At 44.3% G+C, this 23012-nt stretch overlaps 1 protein-coding gene across 1 annotated transcript; it reads right to left on the bottom strand.

Moving 5' to 3' along the window:
• Positions 1-343: 343 nt before the first annotated feature.
• On the bottom strand, positions 344-22282 carry LOC129580754 (cadherin-related tumor suppressor-like). Its single transcript, XM_055471413.1, is given in 19 exon segments — positions 344-1676; positions 1791-2779; positions 2782-3003; positions 3293-3718; positions 3781-5188; positions 5300-6858; positions 7118-7353; positions 7429-7597; positions 8543-8768; positions 8879-9765; positions 9860-10064; positions 10131-10682; positions 15145-15852; positions 15997-17089; positions 17363-18303; positions 18665-19198; positions 19635-20135; positions 20495-20901; positions 21214-22282. Coding segments are annotated over 19 exon segments (13251 nt in total). The 3' UTR covers positions 344-557.
• Positions 22283-23012: the final 730 nt, after the last annotated feature.

Genomic DNA, 23012 nt, shown 5'->3' with positions numbered 1-23012 from the left:
AATGCATAAATATCATGCAGAGCATGTTCGGTAAGAGCGCATTTTTCAACGAGGATCCGGAGATAACTAAGTGCTTATTTTGTTGGTTATCTGCCTTTTATTGATGGTTTGGCAGTACTCTGCACAATCAACAGAGCGATTACGATGGAGGTGCAATTAATTTCCAATTTCCTTCCTAATAATTAATTATCAATAACCTTTAATTTGAGAATAGTACCTTATAAGGCGTTTTGTTGAACAATACCAACAGTATCATAGCATCAACAGTAACAAATTTCCATTCTAAGAACACTTAGACAACAGTCAAAACATTGCACGGACAAAACCCCCAGGGACTGGAACAAACTCCACGAAACGGCAACGGGAGGAATTTCGCAATATATGTTCGAAACAATATAAGAGTGATGAATAAATGCAGACAACCTGAGCATAATGAATGCTTAATACTTGTACATCACAGTTATCACAGACATATTTTCAATTTTCAATTGGCAATAAAAATCAGCTGAAAGACTATCTCGGCAAAATTCGCTAAGTGCAAGGAGATTCGCAAGTATTTACACCAGTGCCTGTCGTAAAACGGTGGCCTTTTCCACAAAATCGTTCACTTCGGCGTAGGTTGGCTGATCATCATAATATCGTGCAGGGTCATCGGCGTGTATTCTTGACCAGTCCACCGTCTGGGCGCTCAGCGCTTTGCAGTTTTCACAGTCACTGCATACATCGTCATCCAACTGGTTGCTCAGTTTCATTGCTTTCCTTTCTTCCATCGAGTCCAGACTCAGAATATCAACCGGTTGCGTCGAACATGAGGAGGTGGGTTCTTCCGAAATGGCTGAAGCTGGTGATATCAACGTATTTCGATGCCGGGTGCAGCTTGACAAGTTAGCATCGTTAACGTACGCGTGATGACTGTAGCGCACGGCTGCATCCCCTGTTGCATAATACGATGTGGGTCTCTCCGGAAGGACACAGTAAAAATGTGGACTGGATCGCTGCATGGCATGATACATGCACAGATCGCTTTTGTACATGCTGCCGTCGTGTTGGCTGTGGTACAAACCAGGTGGTCGCAGAGTACGCGACTGGTACGATCCTGAGGCGTAGCCGGCTTCCAAGAGGCCGACTGGCGACAGGAACGGCGGACGAGAATCGAGGTTAGTCGATCTTTTGGATTTTGATAGCGGTAGTTTATTACTCCGGTAGCGGAAGTGGTAAAATGCCACCAGTCCGAGAACGACAGCGGCGATCGGCAACAACACTGCCATAACTATCACTGTTGTGGCAGTGGACTCACGCTGTTCACTCGTCACGCATTGGAACTGACCGTCGAATAAGCTAACACAGATCTCGTTTGAAGCGCAGGACGCAAACTGGCAGCTATCCGTGGCGGCTAAACATTGGTTTTCGGATATGCCAACAGAATTATGGAGATCCTTGGACATAACTGGTATTTGATTCAGCGAGAGGTTACGAATGCAACCCACAAAATGTCGGGATCCTAGCCGATTTTGGTCAATCGAGATTGTGTTTGGGATTTTTCCGACATGCAGAGAAGCATCCAAGAAATTTTGTTTCCGCACTACACCAACTACAACTGTAGAACAAGTGTCGTCACCCGGCGAGCAGGTAGCGCAGGACAGTTCGTCGCATTCCGTGACCGTTAAACTTCCGATCTGCAAATTTGAAAATTCCGATAAAAAAGTGTATCACTGATTCACTATGCACTTTCACATTATTAGTGCAATGCGTTATTAATGCATTTACTTCGTAATGCCGAATTAACTTACCAAGTCTTCCTTGACGGCAACAATTTTATACCATCGGCCATCGCTAACAAATCGATGAACAGTCATTCTAGTGGTGTCTCGGGCGGTCGACCCGAACGCAAAATGCACTCTTCCGTTTTTAACATCTAATGCGATGAAATGCGACGGTTTCCCGGTGGCCGTTTGTCGTTGTGCAAAAAATAGTACTCCATCTCGATTCACCGTAGACACAATGACACTGATCTCATTCATGGTTGTCTTTAGCGAAGCCGATATTTCGGCAGACGATTCGGGTCCAAATCCAAAAATACCGTTCTGTGGGCGTACGCACGGTTGACCCGAGCTGACACAATCATCGACCTCCTCACACTGCCGCCCCGCGTACCCGAGGGGACAATCACAACGGAAGGAACCAAAAGTATTCACACAACGTCCGCCATTCAGGCAGCTCGGCGTGACACCCCACAAATTGCATTCATCCAGATCGAACTGGCACTGCGAGCCAAAGAACCCCGGTGGGCATTCGCATTTGCCGGTTTTGTCACAGGAGCCGCCGTTCTGGCAGAAATCCGCGGCACACTGCAGTTCACATTTGGGCCCACTGTAAGGATGTCTGCAGGCACAGTGGTGGGAATATTCGAAATGCAGTGATGAAATTATCAGGTTGGAGCTGCTGATAATGCTGTTCTGGTGAGGTATCACTTGAATTATATCACGGCACGCTGTCGTCGCACTGCACACTGACTTGTCCGCTTCGCAAGGTTTGTAATCCACGCTGCCAATTGTGATACCCGCCTGTTTCTGGATCTCGGTAAGGTTTGTCGTCAACATATTGATAAGGGGCGTTTTATCCAGAAATTCTGAGGATTTCGTAGTATGAACGATTAACTGCAGAACACAACTGCCATCGAGATCGGTTAAGCCAAAAATTACTCCTTGTCCAATGTTTCCCAAGGTTGAATACAAAGACTGCATTAGCCGAAGGTAATGATTCTCCAAAAAACTGGACAAGTAATGCCGGTTAACCGAAGGGCGATGCTGTGATCCAGGAAAGATGACTTGACAGCCTCGTATTTCACGATAACTTCGTACTGTACCGGTGGATGTTTCCCGTCATAGGCGCTGATGTCCAGGCGGTAGATGTTGCCGATTTGTAAACGGTTAGCTCTAAGATCGCAGCCATCGACGATTTCAAAAAAGCCTTCTTCACCCACAATTTTACATTGATATTCGCCTAGAATAACACAGAATATCTTAGAATACAGTGACAATTCTAGTTGATTTTTATAATCGACGAATCGCAATTTGGAAGTTCAACATAAAACGGCGATAATTAGGTGCGTATATTACAAAGACCACAAGACATCATCCATTAGCAAACGGAATAACAGGCACCTAACTAGCATACTGTGTAACAGTATCCTTTAATTTTTCCCGGAAACACATGGAATAAAAAGTTACTTTGTGTTCTGTTTTACCTTTTCGTTTACTAAGGTTATAAATTTAGGAAATAGTCGTTTTACCTGTGGAGTCGGCATCAAGGGGTCTCACATTGCCAAGTTTACGATACGTTGCCGAATTGCTCTGCTCCACATCGGAATAGACGACGATGGTCAACGGCCGTTCCATGCTAGGGCTATCGTTGACGTCGTCAACTAAGATTTTCACCGGTATGAACGATGTTCGCGGTGGGCTGCCTCCATCGCTGACAGAAATATTCAACACGACCTCCGCATCCTTTTCTCGATCAAATGACTGCAGAGTCGTTAAAACACCATTTGTAGGATTCAGTTTAAAATAGCTGCTCCACCGGGATGCAACCATCCGGTATGAGAAGATATGCGGACCCAAGTCATCGTCCCGAGCAGCCAGCTTTAGGATAGTTGCTCCCGGGTGGGAGTTTTCGCGGATATGGCCCACTGGGACGGGATCGAAGTATGGCGCGTTATCTGCGGAAAACGACATTATTTTACACTGTTCATATGCAAACAGGAAGAAGGCGGCTGCTTACCGTTGACATCGTCAACTGTCACGTTTACCAACGCCGTGGCACTCCATTGAAATTCGTCGGAAACTCTAGCCAGAATTCGCAGCGAGTACTGACTATTGGCCTCTCGATCCAGCGGCCGCGCAACGGTAATTTTTCCGCTGCGGCCATCCACGGCAAAACGTCCGTGCTCGTCGCCGGCCACTAACATATACTGCAGACGCCGGTCACCTTCGATTCGACCTTGCACTTTGATAACGGTCGACCCGATTTGTGCGTCCTCTCTCACCCGCACCATGTATTCGCGCTGCATGAAGTACGGCATGTTGTTCCCGTCCACCACATGGACAAACACATCGCACACCACGCCAACAGCCGGTGGGAATGCCGAGTTGGACAGCAGAACGTGCATAATCACTTCATTGGACACAAAGCCACCCAAATCACCGACGAGAATCAGTTCACCCGTTTTATTGTCGATCTCAAAACTGTTAGACTGTCCGACCAATGCGTATCCCAGCATTCCTGCAACGCCTTTATCATTATCGGCACCCATGACCCGGCCGATCCGACTGCCCACCGGCGCTTTGGCGGAAACGGTAAACCGGGAGACACCGGCTAAACACTGCGGCGCATATTCGTTTCTCTCTGCTATATTGATGAGAAAGTTGACTTCGGAGTACAGTGAAGGGTCTGTAGGATCGGTGGCTCGAATGACCAAGGTATGGTTTGCATGGGCTTCGTAATCCAGTGCCTGAATGTTGGTGATCGTTCCTTTAAGGGAATCGATGACAAAATATGAACTATCTGGTTCAATGGTGTAATAAATGTGCTGATTTGCATCGTCTGGATCTGCAGCGATAACCTGGCCGATATGTTGGTTGGTTTGCTCGGTCTCCAGAATAATAACGGAATACGATGTTTTTGCAAACTGAGGCGGATTATCATTTTCGTTAACAACAGATACCAACATCGACGTTGTCGCGGAAGGTGTGTTGACCCCGTAATCCGATGCAGTAATGATTAACATGTACTGTTGTTTCTCTTCGAAGTCCAGCTGCTTTCGCAAATATACCGAACCAGTTGTCGTTTCGATCTGGAAGACATTTGCGGCGTCGTCCAGCAAATATCGCACTTGATCTTTGTGCGGAGGAGAATCTTTAATGTCGACTGGCAGCGTAAACAACAGACTTCCGATGGGTGTGCTTTCCGAAACACTGATTTCGTAATGTTCGGCAGGAAAGCGTGGTATAAAGGCGTTTTGGTTGGCTGGCAAGATGCGTAAGGTCAAGACGGCGCTGTTGCTGGAGTGGGCATCGGTATAGAAAGCATCGACAGTCAGGTTGTAATCGCCAGGTAGACAGAAACTTTTCGTTTTTGCATGCACGGTCCCAGTTGTAGTGTTGACACCAAAACAATCTTTCGAAATTTCCTGTAAAGACAGTAAACGATTACTGAATAAGCATTCGACCCAACCAATGTTGTGTGTAAGCGAAATTCAGAGAGCCTAACTTATTGAATATTTCTTCCACTTAACACTTACTTTGGAATGGGAAATGGAAAACCTCGGTCCATTTTCACTGGAGTTCCCTGTTTTGAGATCTATTTGAGCTAGCGCATTGCTGGAATTGCCGGCTACTTCAACAAGGTAGTTGGATCTGGTGAACTGCGGCATCGATACGAGATCTCCTGAAAGAACAGTAACCAGCACTTCTACTTCTCCTTTCTTGCCTCCAGGATTATTTCGTGCAGCTCTGATAATCAGTCGATGACTTTTCGGCGCAAACTGCAGCGAATGCTTGACGCTGATTTGGCCGCTCACACGATCAACAGCGAAGAAAACACTTGGGTACTTCAGGGAATACGTAACTGCAGCTGTTTCGAGGTTCTTTTTAACAACCGACACCATGCCAATTGCTCCGACGTCAGTGCTTCTATTCGCGTAGAAAATGTATTGGACTTCCTCAAACGCCGGCTGGTCATTGCTGTCCGGTAGCACTGTCACCATAACTAAAGACTTCGACTGCCAGGCTCCATCCCGCACCACGATTTCCAGCGGAATCTCCGTCCCGGCATCCCGGTCGTTGTCGCGATTAAGTGTGATGATTCCCGTAGTTTCTTCGATGACAAACATGCCGTCAGAACTGTTAGTCAAACTGTACAGCGCTACGGCATTTTCTCCCAGATCGGCATCCGTCGAAGTGACCTTCAATACGAAAGCGCCGCGAGTGGCGGCTTCCGTTATGTTTGCTGTGAACTGCCGGCTAAATTTTGGAGGATTGTCGTTTTTATCCAGGACAGTTATTTGAACTTTTGTTGTCGCTGTAAAAAGCCCATCCGTGATACCAACGGAAACGGTTATCAACGGCACTTTTTCTCTATCCACTGGTGCAATGCATCGCAAAATGCCGGAATGAGCATCAATGGAGAATCGATTTGTTGCGTTAATCAAATAAAACTTGATGTTATCGCCATCTGAATCCGTGGCGTTTAACCTGATTACGTCAACTGGAGCTGATTCTTCTTCCAAGACGGCGGTTATATCAGTGCCAATAAATCGTGGTGGGTTGTCATTCGTGTTGTCCAGAGTAATCTGGATTCTTACTGCACTTACAAATGGCTTACTGTCGTGCATTGATGTCGCCGCTATCCATAGATCATAAACCGAAGCTGTTTCGTAATCCAGACGTCCAACTCTCCGCAGGACACCATTGTCCTCGTTTATCGAAAATACTCCCAAAGTATTCCCGCTAATAATTTGGTATTTTACCGAAGCCCGTCCAACTGCTTTGGCTGTTATCTGTGTTATTCGGTCGATGTTGCTGTTCTCTGCACATCTAAATTGGTAGGATCCAGGTAGGAACACAGGAAAGAGGTCAGACTTGGCTGTAATTAGCTCGATTAGGGTGGTATTGGTGTGACCGGCAGGATCGATGGCCTGAATCTCCAGTATGGTTCCCGAAGGAACACGGGAGCGGGCAGAGAGAATCCCGGTAGATTCAGCTAAGACAACCAACTCCGATGAGCCCGTCAGTGTATAACGCAACCCCGCGGAACCGTACTCGTCCTCGTCGTAGGCGTTCACCGCACACAGGAAATTTCCTGGAGCAAAAAAAATTTAAATTATTAGTCAATTCTAGACAAACTTTTCACAGCGAGTGTAATGAAACTAATCACAAAGCGATTTATTGCAAAACTTGCCTTTACATTCTGTGCAGCGTGTGCTCCCTCAGCTACTGATCATAATATTGTACGAGTACGACATTATTTTCAGTAATAACACTGCACTGGTATTAACGCTTTCGTTAACAAAAACAGTCGAGCCGCGATAGCCTCTTTCGCTTTTTGAGAAAGATCTTACCTTCGTTATGGTCTTCAGGCATATAGCAAAAACGGCGGCTTTCGGTGAATGTTGGCACGTTATCGTCATCGTCCAGGACATGAACTGTAACATTGGTGTCCACGGAATGTTGACCATCGCTTACCGTGGCAAGTAACGTGTACACCGAGCGGATTTCCCGATCTAGTTGCTCCGAGGCTGTTATTTCGCCGGTTGTTTGGTTGATCGAAAACCAAAAGTTTGGCGATACAGAAAAACTATTAAGCAGAGAACGGAGCATTAAATAAACATGTTTCATTAATAGTTGTGAAAATGTGGTGATGCAATTATACCTTAATTTGTTGTTCTGATCACGATCGAAGGCTTGTAGAAATCCCACGGAAGCTCCTTTGTGATTGTTTTCTTTTATATAAAAATCTGTTTTGCCTGAAATAGCTGGAGGATTATCGTTAACATCGATAACCGTTATTGTGGCAAAAGTTGTAGCCGTCGTAGGAGTATCTGCAAATTTGTTCGCGCATTTAATTAGGTTTTCAACATTTTATGGCAGCATGTAAAATAATACGGTGTGTATCGTGCTATGTGTAGTCTCCCATAAAAATGGTGACCCTGCATGCGCTTTGTCACATTTACCAGTTAGACGCATATTTGCAATTGCAAACACAGACCACACCATGTTGCAGCAAAATTTCGTTAGCGTGATTAGATTAGCCGGAATAATCTGCTTACACTATCCCATAATTAATATGCAAAAATGGAAATTTATACCACCTGCGCGTCTGCGACGGGCGCGCTGCCCAGTCTAATTATCTGCCTGTGACACCTTTCATATTTGCACTTCCCATCATGATAGCGCTGTAGCCAGCATAATGAGAGCATAAAAAGGTTATGAAATACCCGTATATCTGCGTGTCCGATCGCTTGTTAGACGGTCTGCTGGACAGCGACCACTCGGCTGGATGCAGCAGTCACTATTTGCACAAGTACTCCCAATTATCCGCCGATCAATATGTAGAGCAATTGTGGTAAGGTGCTTTGGATAATAATTTCTACAGCTACCCGCAGGCTATTCTTCCACGAAAATCTATACACTTTTCCGTACACCTAAGTATTCAACCATCACGCCGCCATGTCCAGTGTTTCGACCACTCTGATCTCATTTGCCCGGATTAGCCTATCATCTATTTCACACCCTTGACCCTTTCGTTTCTGGCATTCTTTTTTGCCTGTAGCACTAGGGTAGACGTTCAATTCTCCTGCAGCAGGCCCTTGAAGCTGCCTGGATGACCGGTCTTTTGTCAGGGAAATGAGCCACCAAATGCATTTTGGTATTTGACAAGGATTAGTGGAATAAATGGAATATAATGTACATATTTCGAAACTTGTTAACAAGTTCGTTAAATTGGAAAGCCTTGGAGTAACCATCTGATGGACAAACAGCTTTACCTCCATTATTCTCCGCTACAACTTCGATCGCCAACCGGTGGACATCTTGCTCTTCGCGATCTAATGGCTGCTTAAGCGAGATCACTCCAGTTTCCTCATCAATATGGAACAAGGATAGGTCACCGGTTCGTATACGGTAGGTCAGGGTGTAGTCGTTTGAAGACGACCTGCTGGAGTTTCTAACTTCAAGCTGTATCAAGGGAAACTCTGGATACTGGAAGAAATTCTGAAATTTCAAGAGCACAATGCTTTCACTATCGGCGAAAAGGGAAGGAAAAAAGCTGCATACAAAATCACAGAATAAAAAACTTTTTCTTAACTTTAGACTCGCCGTACCTCAAGTATCTCGACATTCCACATGCTTCTTAAAAATGCCAAAGGCCGGATGACTCCTGGCGTCGGCAAAACTTCTATGTTTACGGTTGCAGAATCGTTTCGTTTAACAATACCGCCGTCCTCTACGGTAACAGTCAGCATGTATCGCGAAATACTTCGGGCATCAACGTTTTCCATTAGGAATATCTGCCCCGTAGCACAATCAATTTCGAACATTTCCTCATCGTTTCCTCCGACTATCCAATATCGCAAGTCTCCATTCCGGCCGGGATCTTCGTCCGCAGCGGATAGCGACACCACTAGGCTTCCAGCGGTAGCATTATCCCACAGTGAAATCAGGTAAACATTGTGGGCAAACCGTGGAGGATGGTCATTTTCGGCTGAAATCACTAAAGAAATTGTTGTGGTACTTGTCAGGGAAGGTGTGCCTTTGTCCGAAGCAACCACCACCAGGGAAAACTGTTTCTCATCACTGTTGATGTCGAAGAGCTTTTCTTCTAACCGGATTGCCCCGGTAATCGGATCAATAGAAAACTGTGAGGTTTCTGTTTCCTCTGCTAGCATGTATTCGACGTCGCCACCGGCTCCGGTATCGGCATCTACCGCAGTGACCTTGGTGACTTCACTGCCGACCAGGGTGTTCTGGCTAATGACGAGCTTGTCTGGGTATACAGGCGAAAATTTTGGTGCTTCGTCATTGACGTCTTCGACAGTAATATTCACGTAATAAACGGAGCGATACACGCCGGACATGCCTATCAGTGTGATTTCGTGCGAAGAGTCGGTCTCTCGGTCCAGCTGAGAACGAATGCAAAGATGGCCTTGGCTACTAACTTCGAACAACTCTGGCTCACTTGCATGGATCTCCCAATTTAAAATATGGTCGTCTAACGATGAAGACAAACAATTATAAATTATTACAACGCATGAAGCTTTTCTGTGTTTATTAAATTATTTCAAGAAACACAAAACAAGACTTACTTTGCAACTGTGGTGCGCCCACAGTGCGGAACAAATCCAAGAAGCAACTGCCGATAGAAATACTTTCCAAAATTTTCGAATCGGCATAAAAGTAGGCTTTATGATTATACTGCGCGCGGATCAATTTGATGAAAACTTTCGCGGAAGCGAAATAAGCAAAATGTGCCGGGTCAGCAGCCTGTATCTGGAGAACTATCGTCTTCTCCTACAAACCCATAAGGAACACTGTAAGTATCGTTATTATACTGGCCGAGAATTTGTGTAATTATACCTGATTTTCGATACTATTGAGATATTTCGCTTTGGTTATTGAAATGGCACCAGTACGCCGTTCCACATGAAACCAGTTGTTAGTCCAGTCCGATGCCTGATGGAAAACGTAGTTGTCGGCGTTACCGGTAACGGACACTGCACCGATCTGCTCGCCATCTTCCAGACCATCCGTAATGACAGTGAACACATACTGATCCTGTGTGAAACTGGGTAGGGTTTTTGTTGGGTATGCTATGTTGACATCTATGCAGCATGTGACTTCCGTTTGGTGTACAGAATCATCAGCGACAATTGGGAAACACAATCTGCCCGTACTGTTGTGAACAGCGGATTTCGAAAACACTTCACCGGTTTCTTGGTTAACGCGGAAGTACTGACTAGCTGACGGAGATCGAATAGCGAAAGTCACCACATCGTCGCGATCCAGATCAGTTGCAGCCACTTGTCCGAGCTTCGATCCCAAGCCCATGCCTTCTTCCAGACGAAAACGATAAAATGGCGATGAGAAGACTGGAGTGCGATTGTTCACAGAGAGGACTCGAATGCGAATCTACAATACGGAATGCTGACATTGTGACTGAACGTATGTATAACTTATAAGTACTTAATGCAAACGGACTGATTTACTAGGTATGCATCGAATACGAGTTATAAGAAAAGTTAACTAAGGCATGAAAAGCCGCAAATAAGGCCGCAGCTTTCGAAATTTTGTGTAGCGTAAATCCAACTTGTTGTAATCATGTTCAGCCGTCGGAAGCATATGTTAAATAACAAATATGCCGTAATTTACAAAAGTAATGGCGGTCATAAATAACATAATGTGTGTACATACATGATACAGAGGAGCCTAAAATAGAAGTACTGAGACCCGAAGAAGGTTATGCTGCAAATTGTCGGAGACGTGTGGGAAAAACTCGAAAAGGCATTTAAACAAGTAAAAAATGCACGTAAGGTTCATTTCCTACGTATCTCAGCATGCAGTATCTTTCAAAACACATTTTTTTCGAGTGCGACGAGCAAGAATCATTGCATTTAATGCTACTAGTGCAGTCTGTAACAGGACTTACTTACTACGGCAAAATAGCTATCATTCTGTTAATAATGATCCACAAATTAATGGCTAATCGCATCTCCCGTGACCTTATATTATCGTATTCAGCAGCCCACAGGATGTGTCGTGATGTGCCCGACAAGCAAACCACAAATTTTCAAATCAATCGTTGCACATTTGCCACCGTGTTAGAGGAAGCTTGAATCGGGAATTCAGGGATGTGATCACGAAAAGTAACAGGTCAGCCACACACTGATTTGATTATCCTGTTCCCACGAAACGGATGCCAGCTGGACTATGATTTATTGACCGCACTCCATAGATAAATAACGGCGATCACGCTATATTCTCTTCCCAATTTTGTGAAACTAATAATAAGTTTTGTGAATCTCTGTTTTGTGCGGTGATGGACAATTTTGTTATTTTACAACCGGGAGGCAAATTTCATCCTATAACGTTTAACACTGATTATGCCGCACGGCAGTTGTTGCAGTGCTTTCACAGTTTCTTAACCGAAATTAACGCTTGAATATCATTTTTGGGCTTAGCGTTATTCAGTTGTTTACCTGATTTTCTAGAACTGTGGATAAATACGTACAGGGACAAGAAACAAAGGAGCACAATCATTACACGTTTCGAAAGTTGTAAGCCGCGACATGATCGCCAATACGCGTGAGAAACAGCAACGTAACTTGAAAATTCGGGAGCATTGTCGTAGTAAACACTTCAGAATTGGTATTTCTTTACCTGTGATTTATGCATATTAGTGAACACGACGCAAAGTATTGAAGTGCCTCTCAAACCGTGTAGGCGTATGAAACAAGTCGAACAATGGACGCGAGACTGTTTACGCATGCATTCGTATCGGACACTGCATGCGAGTTTTGCTGACCAGTACAGCTTCTGCAACAGACATAAGAAGAGTTCCAAAAATTGCTGTGGACATGGCATATGCATTACACCCAGCCAAAATTAGACTTAATTGCAGTGGCTCTCAGCAGGATACACCCAAGGGATACATTACTCGCTCAGTCACCGTATTTTTTCCCAACAGTTAAACAGGCGCCTATGAACTGCATTTGTCATATTGCGCAGGCAACTTGGTGAATTTATTGTGTTTTTGGAGACTACTTAATTGCTATGCACGCATTTGATATCCCAAAACCGATGAGAAATCAAGCAGCAGGTACTCTTTGCAGAGGGTTAATTGAGATAACACATTCGGCGGCCACTTAGGCCAGTAATATCACTAATGAGAAAAAGAAATCAGGCCAGCATAAACATGTTGCCTACTAAACGCGCAGCGCAATTTTGATCTTCGGAAACACGAGCTAGTGTATACGAGCTAGTGTATGGTCAAGCATTTTGGCGGAGATACTGCAAAAATACCCACCAGCTGCCAGTGATTATGTATTAAGTCTGATTTAGCTACTATAACTTGTTATAATATTTCCGACTGGGTCAGCCAAGCATGAACTGTATTGTTCTGCACAACGGCAACTCTAAAAACAGGCATGGGTGATCAAATAGGGGATGTAATTGACTGAGCTTCATGTCCTGACAATCCGGACAATTTTCTTAAGTAATCCCTTTTAATCTGACAAATAGGACAAATAATGCATTCGGTCTTTGCGCTTTGCAAGTGGCTTCAAGGATTCAACAGACGGGAAAATCATTAGTCGAATGCGCTGCTGATTTGGGCTGCATATACGAGTACTTGTGCGCATTAGATTGCTGTTTTATTTTATTCGATCAAGCTTTATGTATAATATATGAGTACATATTAAAATTCAAGACAGCTGTACATTTAATTCCGAAAAATATAGTTGTCTGGGGTCTGTATTCACGCATTGAACTTGTACTCGCACATATATACAGATATGCTAATTAATACCAGTAAATGATTATACATAAATAGCTGGATTCGTAACAAAAAAGCTCCCTCCTGCTGCACCCATACCTCCAACCCCTTTTCTCGTTTCGGGATTAGGTAGTTTACCATCAATTCAAACAGCGTTCGCCACATACTTGGGAGTATCAATACAAGCGTTTCGTACCAGCAGGAAGTCCACTTAAAACCGCAGAACACGCAGCCTGCTTATAATTAACCGAACTTTTGAGCGGTATTCATTGGGCGCTACGGGTGGTTTCCCAAAAGCAGATGTTGAAACAAGCAACAGTGTGCAAGCCGGAGTAAGCTCGCTTACGTTGAACTACTTGCAATGACCTTTTGTTCGCGTCAATGAATTCCCATAGGTAAATCTGCCGATCTTTTGCTAAGCCCAAACCATAGGTAGAACCGCTTTATAAGATTTTCCCGAGCCTTTATTAAACCTCAGTGTATCAGCTACACCTGACCTGCTCCTTGGACAATAACATGTTCGATAGAGTGTTTACTAGTGCTGCACACTGCAGTTGACGCGTAGATCAATTCATAATGGAATTATACACAAATGTGCCAAAGGATACAAGCCTTCGAGAGACTACTGCAGCCTGCAAAGAGTGACAATGTATAACTGAGTATCCTGACAAAATGAAACAATTTGTAAAGGAACGGCGGGCTTTTGTTTAGCCTAAACTCTGCCTCGTTCCCATGCCTTGCTGCGCCCAGGATTAACGGTTCATTCCAAATCAAAACCAATTCAGGCAGTTTTAAAATGTATCGGATGCAAACATAAAGCGGTGTTATTCACAACACGTTCACTCAATATTTATTTGGTAAAAGTTATTTACGTTGCCGAACATAAACCAAAACTTTGAGAACCGCAATCGATTCACCTGTGGGTATGTTTAAAGTTTAAAACATCCCGTAATTCGAAGACGCGCAGATGGACGAGTTAAAATTTTAAACGGGGCGGCAGTTCAAAATAAATGTAAATTGTTAGGGCATTTGAATATTTTGTGCGTTGCTATAAGTTTATCAATACCTCGAAGTGCGAAGTATGTCAAAAATCTGAGCACCCGAAGGAAATCGTCCAGATTCCCGACATTATTCGAGAAAACCAGCTTATGCCATTGAACAGCACAGGCAGGTGGTATCAGAAGATAAAGAGCGACGCGTATTGGTATCCTCTGAACAAGACTTTCAATTTCGATAAAAGGAAATTACACACATAATTGCGGGTTTAAGCCCGACAGATCATCCAGCCATATCTGTACTTCGATCGGTGAACATCACCTCGCGGCTGACCACTGAGCACTGCGCAATGAGCAAGGTGGACGCGTACAAGCGTACATATTTCGCTACTTTTACAGCCCAATATTATTTGTGTCGCAGTGGATGTATCGGCTGCGATCTTCCAGCAGATCTGTCTAATGGTTTTGAGTAGATTAATCAATTTTACTTTGAGACATCAAAGGTACTGGTGCCATTCCAGTTATGACAAGCGCTATCCACAACTTAAAAGAATGTAGATTGGCTCGGCAGATAGTCACTAACTGGTCATTCCGGTCTCGGCAGGACATTTTAAATAACCGTTAACTCAGACTCTCAAGCTAATCCCACCTGCCTAGACTGACATGCGGCTCTAAAAAGCTCGATTCGCCGGCCTGCCGGCCGCGGTCTTATTATGATCGACTCTTTCACACAAATTCTCCAAAATAGCCACTACACTGTAACCGCTAAGCCAATAAACACCGCATGCTCAAATCCTTGAAAATAAAGAATAATATGCGGTAGCGAAACACTTAATGGCTCCCAGTGAAGATAGGACAAGCAGCTGCACCATTAAAGTTAGCTTACGGTCAAATCTACTGCGCTAGTCAATAAAAATTCTGTCAGATGGCCGCAGACCACTAAAAATTGGTTACACCTTGAAAAGTTTATTTGACCCATTTTTACAATATGCCAGATCGTGTTATTAAAAGTTTAAAAGCTTTCAGATGTGGTACTGCGCCAAAACACATCATTGAGTGCATCAAATACTCTTGAGTAATAACGAATTCAAATTGGGGGTCTTACCTGATTTGTGATGCCCTCGTAACTTCTGTCTTTTTTTATTCCCGTAAATACATTCACAATGTATCCCGTTGTGCCTTGATCCGCATCCAACTGACCACTCAATACAATCTTTCCGGTCAAGCGATCCATAGTAAAAACACACGGAACCGCCTCTCCGGCGAAATTGGAAACGGCCGTTATAAAATACTCCACCGGGCCAAGGTGTGATGAATGGCTCTTTGCAGCCAGTTTCCCGATAACAAATCCTTGTGTCTCATTTTCGTACACCGTCCATTCAACTCGCTCCAACAGCGCTAGTGATTGTGCGGAGCGTTGCGAAGACACAACAATCAGATCCACCGTCATCACACTCTGGCGAGCCAGTGATCCCTCGCCGCTCTGGTCACGTGCTGCGATGGTGAGGGCGTACGAGGGAGCCAACTGGTCCAGTTCCCCTCGGAGATACACGTGGCCTTCGTAGCGGTCCAAATGGAAGCGCTCCATGTCCGCTGTGCGGGTGAGGTCATAGGTCACGTGACCATTGCGTTCGGCATCGGGATCGGTAGCTGTAACGGTCAGCAGGCGATATCCCGAACTGGCATATTCGGGAACGATGACCGAGCGTGGGATCGTGAAGACCGGGGCATGATCGTTAATGTCTTCGATGGTTATTACCAGCACTTTCTCACTGGTGTGCCGGTTAGACTCGGGTACGGCCAAATCCATTGCCTGTACACCGAATAACACAATTAATAATGTCGTGGTTGTACCATTCGTTTTGAAATATTCTCACACTTATAAATCGTTCTACATAAATTTACAAATATAACGTTCTGTAATTAATAATTATGTGAGCAGCTTCATTAGTCAGACCTGAAGCACGAGGCGGTAGCTGTTATATCGTTCCCGATCCAATACGATTGTATTGATGATTTTTCCGCTGACTTCGTCAATCACAAAATGTCCATTGACCGGCTCGGCATAAAGGATGGAGTATCGAATTTCGCCATTTAAACCGCTGTCGTCGTCATGTGCAACCGCTGTAGCTACTACAGAAGCGTTGGGAATGTTTTCCGGAATTTTTACCGCGCTTTTCATAAAAGCCGAAAATTTCGGCGCATTATCGTTTCGATCTTCCACCTGGATTTCAACTGTGGCGCTTGTGCACAGACCGGAAGTGTTTTTGCATGCCGATACTGTCAGGTTGTGAAATTTCGTTTTTTCGTAATCCATGGGATAATTGAGATAAATCTGACCAAAGCGATTAATGCGGAATGTTTTATCAGCATTTCCATTGGTGATCTGATACGCTATCTCCGAAGCCAGTGTATCTATATCATAGGCCTGGATTTGGACCAGCAACGCGCCAGCCGGAAGGGATTCCGGAAGGGAAATTTTGGTGTAATCAGCGGCGAGGAATCGCGGCGGTTGATTATCCTCATCAATAACATCCAGTCTGAATCGAGCTGACGATGTGTGAAGCACATCGTGTCCATCGGATGCGTACAGTCGGCAATCGTAGCGCGATCGACTGTGGTAATTAAGCGGACGATAGAGTGAAATGACGCCTGTCAACGGGTCCAATGTAAACACTTGCTGTTCTTCGGGACATTTAATACTGTATGTCACTTGACGATTGGCGGCGGATGCATCCCCATCAAGGGCTCTTATCTGGATGATGCGCTGACCAACTGGTAAACTCTCGCGGACACTTTGCTGGTAAACTTCCTGTGTAAATATGGGCTGGTTATCGTTCTGGTCGCGGATGTGGACGTGGACACTAACGGAGCTGGTATGCTGGGCGGCAGATGGCGATCGATCGTTAGCTAGGACAATTATCGGGAAAGAGCCGGATGTGTTGGAAGCTGTCGTGGGCATGCGTTCGCGGTCAAACATTACCAGACTTCGGATGTGCCCAGAATCAGGGTCAACAGCAAAATAATTCTGTTCGGCGGCTCCTTGCATCCTGTCATTAAAAGTTAATAATTACTGTTGGCACGAAACACATTCTCTAGCTTTCATGTTTTCGAAATAATATTTTTACAAAATTCACTGATTGGTTGTTTTAACAGATAACCAAAAGTTTAATTTATTATTTTTGTTTGAATATTTGTTATGCATAAAAATTAATAATAGCTAATTAATCCAAAGGGTAACGATCTGGAGACATGTGCATCACGCGCAGTTCTTTAAGCACTGCCAAAAGATATTATACGGTAGTTATTCATTAGCGATGTACCTGTACACGATTTGGCCATTCAGCCCGTTATCGGCGTCTCGGGCCTGCACCGTCCCGACCACTGACCCGACCGGCATATTTTCATCCAATTCGAACCAATAAGTATGATTATTAAATTGCGGCGCATGGTTATTGACATCAGTAATTGTGAGTGTCAGCGTAACGGAGGTGGAACTGTTTACAGTGTAAGCCTCAATTTGCAGTTGGTAATAGGGCAGCGTCTCCTTATCTAACGTGCCATTGACCAGCAGCTGTCCGTCGGGGAAAATGGCAAAATGCCCGGCATCATTCCCCTTCGCGACGCGATACTGCACCCACGGACACGGCCACTGTAGCTCAAAGGTCATAATTCGAGTGTTGAGTGGTGTGTTTTCCGGAAGTGACATGTGGCGATGGGATTGTGCAAATCCCATTGCCGGACATACATCGTAGTGCACACGGAATCGCAACTGTTGCATAGTGTGCCGGGTGTCCTTTCCGGTTGGGTCGGCATCGGAAATTTGAACCGTTATATTGATCCAGTTAAGTGGCACATCCAGAGGATGCGATAGATAAACAGATCCGCTGGTCTGATTGACGGCCAGTGCCGGTCTGTGGCCGGCCGGCGCATCGGTGGTGTAATTGAGAAGAGAGTAGCGTAAACGCTCGGCACCGTCGTTATCGGCATCGTAAGCGTCTATCGTAACAATTGCTTGTCCCAGCGGGTATGATAGGGGCAGTGGAATGTCGTCCTGACAATCGTAGTCACAATGCTGGCCTTTAAGATTGCTAATCACCGGCGCATTATCGTTCTCGTCCTCCACCGTGAGACTGATGACGGTTTCCGTGTAATGCGGCGGACATACGGCCGATAAGATCATACGGTAAAAGCCTCTTTCTTCACGGTCAAGTGGCTTTGTGGCAATTAAAAATCCCGTAGATGCATCAAAGGCGAATATTCCCTGTTTAAAAAGCCATAAAAATATTGAGCAAGCCGCAAAACCGGCACCAGAAATTTTGTCGGCACTCAGTATTGCGATGAGAACGACACTATATCACTTTTATTAATAGAATTATGATTCTGTTTGCTTTACGGATACGCATCATCTAGCAAGCACGAGAATTTAGATATCAAAATATTGTATGCATTGTTGTACTGTAGAATACACAAGTAATGTACGCTATACAATTAAGGCAGACTCGCTCCGATGTCTTATATTTTTATTCAAGCAGTTAAAAGCAGAATTCACTTTAACAAAACTAATTATTTTACGAAAGGCAGATTTCCCCGGCACGTGCACAATCTAAAATAACGAAACTTACTTCGGTAAGATTCCCGTCCAAGAAGTACCGCACATGTCGGCTGAATTCGATTAGACGTATTCGACCAACAGTAATTGGTGCTGCCAAATTTTCTTTGATGGAAAAATTATACGCTGAGGTTTCGAAAGAAAAGACTTTCTCCGGAAGTACGGGAAAAATTAGGACACTGGCACGGTCGGCCGCAGTTGCGCCACGGGAATCAGTGGCGGTAATTTGTACAGTAACGAGGTCAGATTTGGATGTAAAAGGAATGTGGTGATTAGTTGTGATGAGACCGGTTAATTGATCCACAATAATCCCATCATGTGAAGAATGGACAATTGCATAGTGGATCACGTCTCCCTCATCAACATCATTAGCTGTCACTGTGGTCAGTTTATGGCCGGCGGCCAAGCCGTGTCCATCATTTGCCGGCACTGGCACGACATAGTGGATTGGAGAAAAAACCGGCGCTTTATTCTGCCGGCCGGTTATGCGTACACTGACAACACAGGTGGACGATTGTGCCGGGAAGCCGTGATCGTTAGCGATGACCTGCCAGAACGCACAAATTGCCAAGCGGTGCATAACAGATTAATTATTCAGAGACGGCAGTCTTTTGACTACTTATTAGCACTGTTATTAGTAGGCTCAATGCTGGAGCCGCATATTGCATAAACATGCATAGAAAACGGTGCATTGCAATTGGCATATAAACATTTCAGCCAAAGGTTTTTGTAAGACTACAGTTGTTTTAGGTTACAATTACTAGTAATTTAGTTTCTGATTTCAGAAAACAAATCATAATAAAAACTTGTAGTGCATCGTTTACGACTTTGTGTATATTCTGATACTATCTGTGTGACTGCATAAACCTTAATTATTATTTATGATCATGCCGTATGGCTAGATTTCATCTTTCTGTTGACTGCAAAATGAAACCCGCAAATCTGCCGAACTGGTGCAGTAATTAATTGTGCGTTGTACTTACCGTAAATCGATGATGTTCCCGTTCCGCCAGCTTTCCACGGTCCAGCTGGTGTCGAGTGGTCATTTGACCACTTTGTTCATCTAAAGCAAACAGTTTCCGGCTACTTTGATCAGCCGGCTGCGTCTTCATTCGGTATGATATATGTGCATTTTCGCCACTATCCCGATCGGTTGCTCGGAATGCAAAAACCGCATTCCCTGTGTACAAACTGGACTCGGTGACCAGCAATTCTCTGGGGCACTCTGTGAACCGCGGGGCATTGTCATTAGCGTCTTGGATGCTAATATGGACTGTCGTGTAGTTAATGCGTGGATTGGGCGCCGAATCCCGGGCGGAAATGTTTAGCTGCAGGGATGATGTCATTTCCCGATCAGGTCGTCCAATGGTCCTAATTAGGCCACTTTCCCGATTAATGGAGAACCAGTTGAACGTATCACCGCTAACGATGGAGTAAACGACTTGTCCGTTAATGCCGGTCCCATCGGCATCGGTTGCCCAAACCTATGTCCCAATCCATAGACACACTAAATCTTTTCAATCAAAACAGCAACATATATATATGGATATTGTATTTATACTTTAAAAACTGACTAATTTTATTTTCATTAATCAGTGGGATGCAGTCATTTTAACTATACTGAATAGTCATGTTTTCTAAATGTGCCACAAAAATTTAGATTTAAAGTGATTCTCTGCAATTATGACCAGTTTTTGTACGATACGCGTAGTAAAAGCTAAATTCAGCGCTCCAAATATTTGGCTTGGACTGAAGTCACTTCGTATTTATCTCAAGTTGTGGTCAATATACTCATATTAAAGCGCTGGGGCACGCAAAGTGATTTTGAGAAATATACACATACCGCCTGAACGAAACTTCCCACTGGAACATTCTCATTGATAGTGGCCGAATACTGGGCAGATTGGAATTGCGGTGCATAGTCATTAAGATCATTGACAAGTACCATTAGGCATTTGGTGCTGTTAAGTGATGATGGATGGCCACTGTCCACGGCAGTGATGCAGAGATTGTACTTGGACATACGGGCGCGGTCAAGTTTCCCGTTGACTCGCAGGTAGGCCAACTGTTGCACTGGTGCGGAAGACGATTTCCAATATGCCTCCAGATTGTGCTTATTGTTCATGGGGGACATATCGATACGGAACTGATTGGCCGCATCACCACCACTGATAAATAATCGCTCGAGTTGCCCGTTAATGCCATCATCCTGGTCCCGGATACTCACCACCGCTACCGTCGTGCCGTTCGCTGTCAAACATTATTATGCAAATTCAGATTATTAAAAACGACCGGCAGAATTATTATGGCAACTGCAGCTGATTTCCTCGTAAATTCCTACTGATACCGTATCTAACGGAAGTTGATTTACTAACTCGACGCATAAAATTTTAAAATTAATTTAAAGGATTTATTAGGCAACAGCCATTCAAATCAATAAAACCGCAAATGCCAACAACCTACGCAAAATTAAAAATTTAATTAAATTTACAAATTAATTAACTAATGGTTTCACGGAGAATAAAAGCCAAACACTTTCAAGTTAATAAGTTTTGAACTTACCGGCATCTTCGGCCACTGCTGCATATTCGGCTGACGATGGATAGTAGCGAAATGTAATTTCCGGTGCATTGTCGTTCTCATCTATAAGGGTAATGTAGACGTAGGCCCTTCCCGTCAGAAACGGTTGTCCGGCATCCCGTGCCTCCACCATCAGGACACATGTCCGTGTGCACTCCGAATTCTGGCATTTATTCCGCGGACAGCGTGTTTTACTTCCGGTAGTCCGCACTATACCATGCGGATCGATACTAAATTGTGACGCATTCGTCAGAGTGTACAGAATTCGGGAATTGGCGCTTTCCGGTTGATCGTTGTCCGTGGCGTGCACTTTCAGCACCGGTGAATTCGCCGGTGCATTCTCACTGACCGCCACCACATATTCAGAGGGATCAAAAACCGGCGCATTGTCGTTAATATCCCCGATCGTCACATTCAACAGGAAATAGCCGGTGAGCGGGGGAAAGCCATTGTCCGTGGCGCTAATATTTAAAATGTAAAATTCCCTGGTTTCGCGGTCCAGTACTGCGATGTTTTCAATATGGAGAAACTGTTGGGTTTTAATTAAGCGAAATTTCTTTTCTTCGTTGCCCGCAACGATATCATACTGGGCAATGGTCCCGTATAGGGGTCGGTCCGCATCGACTGCCGGTTCCAACAACACCCGTTGCCCGAGCTGATCGGTCTCGGGGAATGTAATACTGGCGACGCGATGGGGGAATATCGGTGCATTATCGTTGATATCCATGACATGCAGGACGACCGTTATGGGGAAACCGGTCCGATCTTGATTGACAATCACCAATTCAAAGCTATCTTTGACCAGAATGTCGCGATCGATTTTTTTCATTAGCGACAACTCTCCGTTTGTATGGAGCGCGAAGAGATCGTGATAGTTGGTCAGATGATAACGCTCATTAGAACGCAACGGAATGCGTCCGATTAATGTTCCGGCCGGAAGTTCCTCGGGAACGTTGAAGTGGAGGGCGGTGGAGGATGCCGGGAACGATGGGTGAAAAAGATACATAAAAAATAATAGGAATAACGGCCACAGACGACCGCTTAACGGCATTGTGATGGTTTTGCTCATTATACGGCCGGCGTGAGAAAGTCGGACAGATGATGAAAAGGATAACGGAATAAAAGATATTGCTTCATGGACGGTCCGAATATATTGTAACAGCGTCGTGTCAGAAACGTTTGGGCAAACACTCGCTGTTTGATCTGCGTGAAATCAGGACAAAGAAGAAGGATACTAATAAAACGTTGCAACCTGCAGAAACACATGTGTCAAAGAATTCCTAGCCTTATTGTATCGTTTGTAACACATTAAAGTAGTCGGCTGCGTGCTACTTGCTATAACCAGAACTTTATACACTGAAAAGTGAACTAGAATTAAAATGAACCGTTTTTATCACATATTTCTCTACGATTTATGCTTTATACCAACAATACCATTAACTGTTTGCGCAATTATTGCCTATTTCGGTAAGTAACAGAAGATTAATTAAAGTGAGCAATTATTTGAATATTGTCATATTTTCGTACGTATTCAAAGGATATTCGTGACCTTTAAACGAAACTTTTAAAACAACGGTAGTTTATTAAAGATGATAGCGGATTTAGCAAAACTCATGAACTTTTTGTTTCGAAAAACAGACGATTATAGAATTTATAGAAATGACAGAAAAGTAACTTTCAGATGAAATTAAACTCAGCACGAGTGGCATTAATTCTGAATTACAGAGTATTTACTGACAATTATATAAAGCGTAAGCAGTGTTGTGACTTACCTCTGTGCT

This window comes from Paramacrobiotus metropolitanus, unplaced genomic scaffold (genome assembly GCF_019649055.1).
Source record: "Paramacrobiotus metropolitanus isolate TYO unplaced genomic scaffold, Prichtersi_v1.0 Parri_scaffold0000004, whole genome shotgun sequence".
Lineage (NCBI taxonomy): Eukaryota > Metazoa > Tardigrada > Eutardigrada > Parachela > Macrobiotidae > Paramacrobiotus > Paramacrobiotus metropolitanus.
This window is presented reverse-complemented; position numbering and strand designations above follow the sequence as displayed.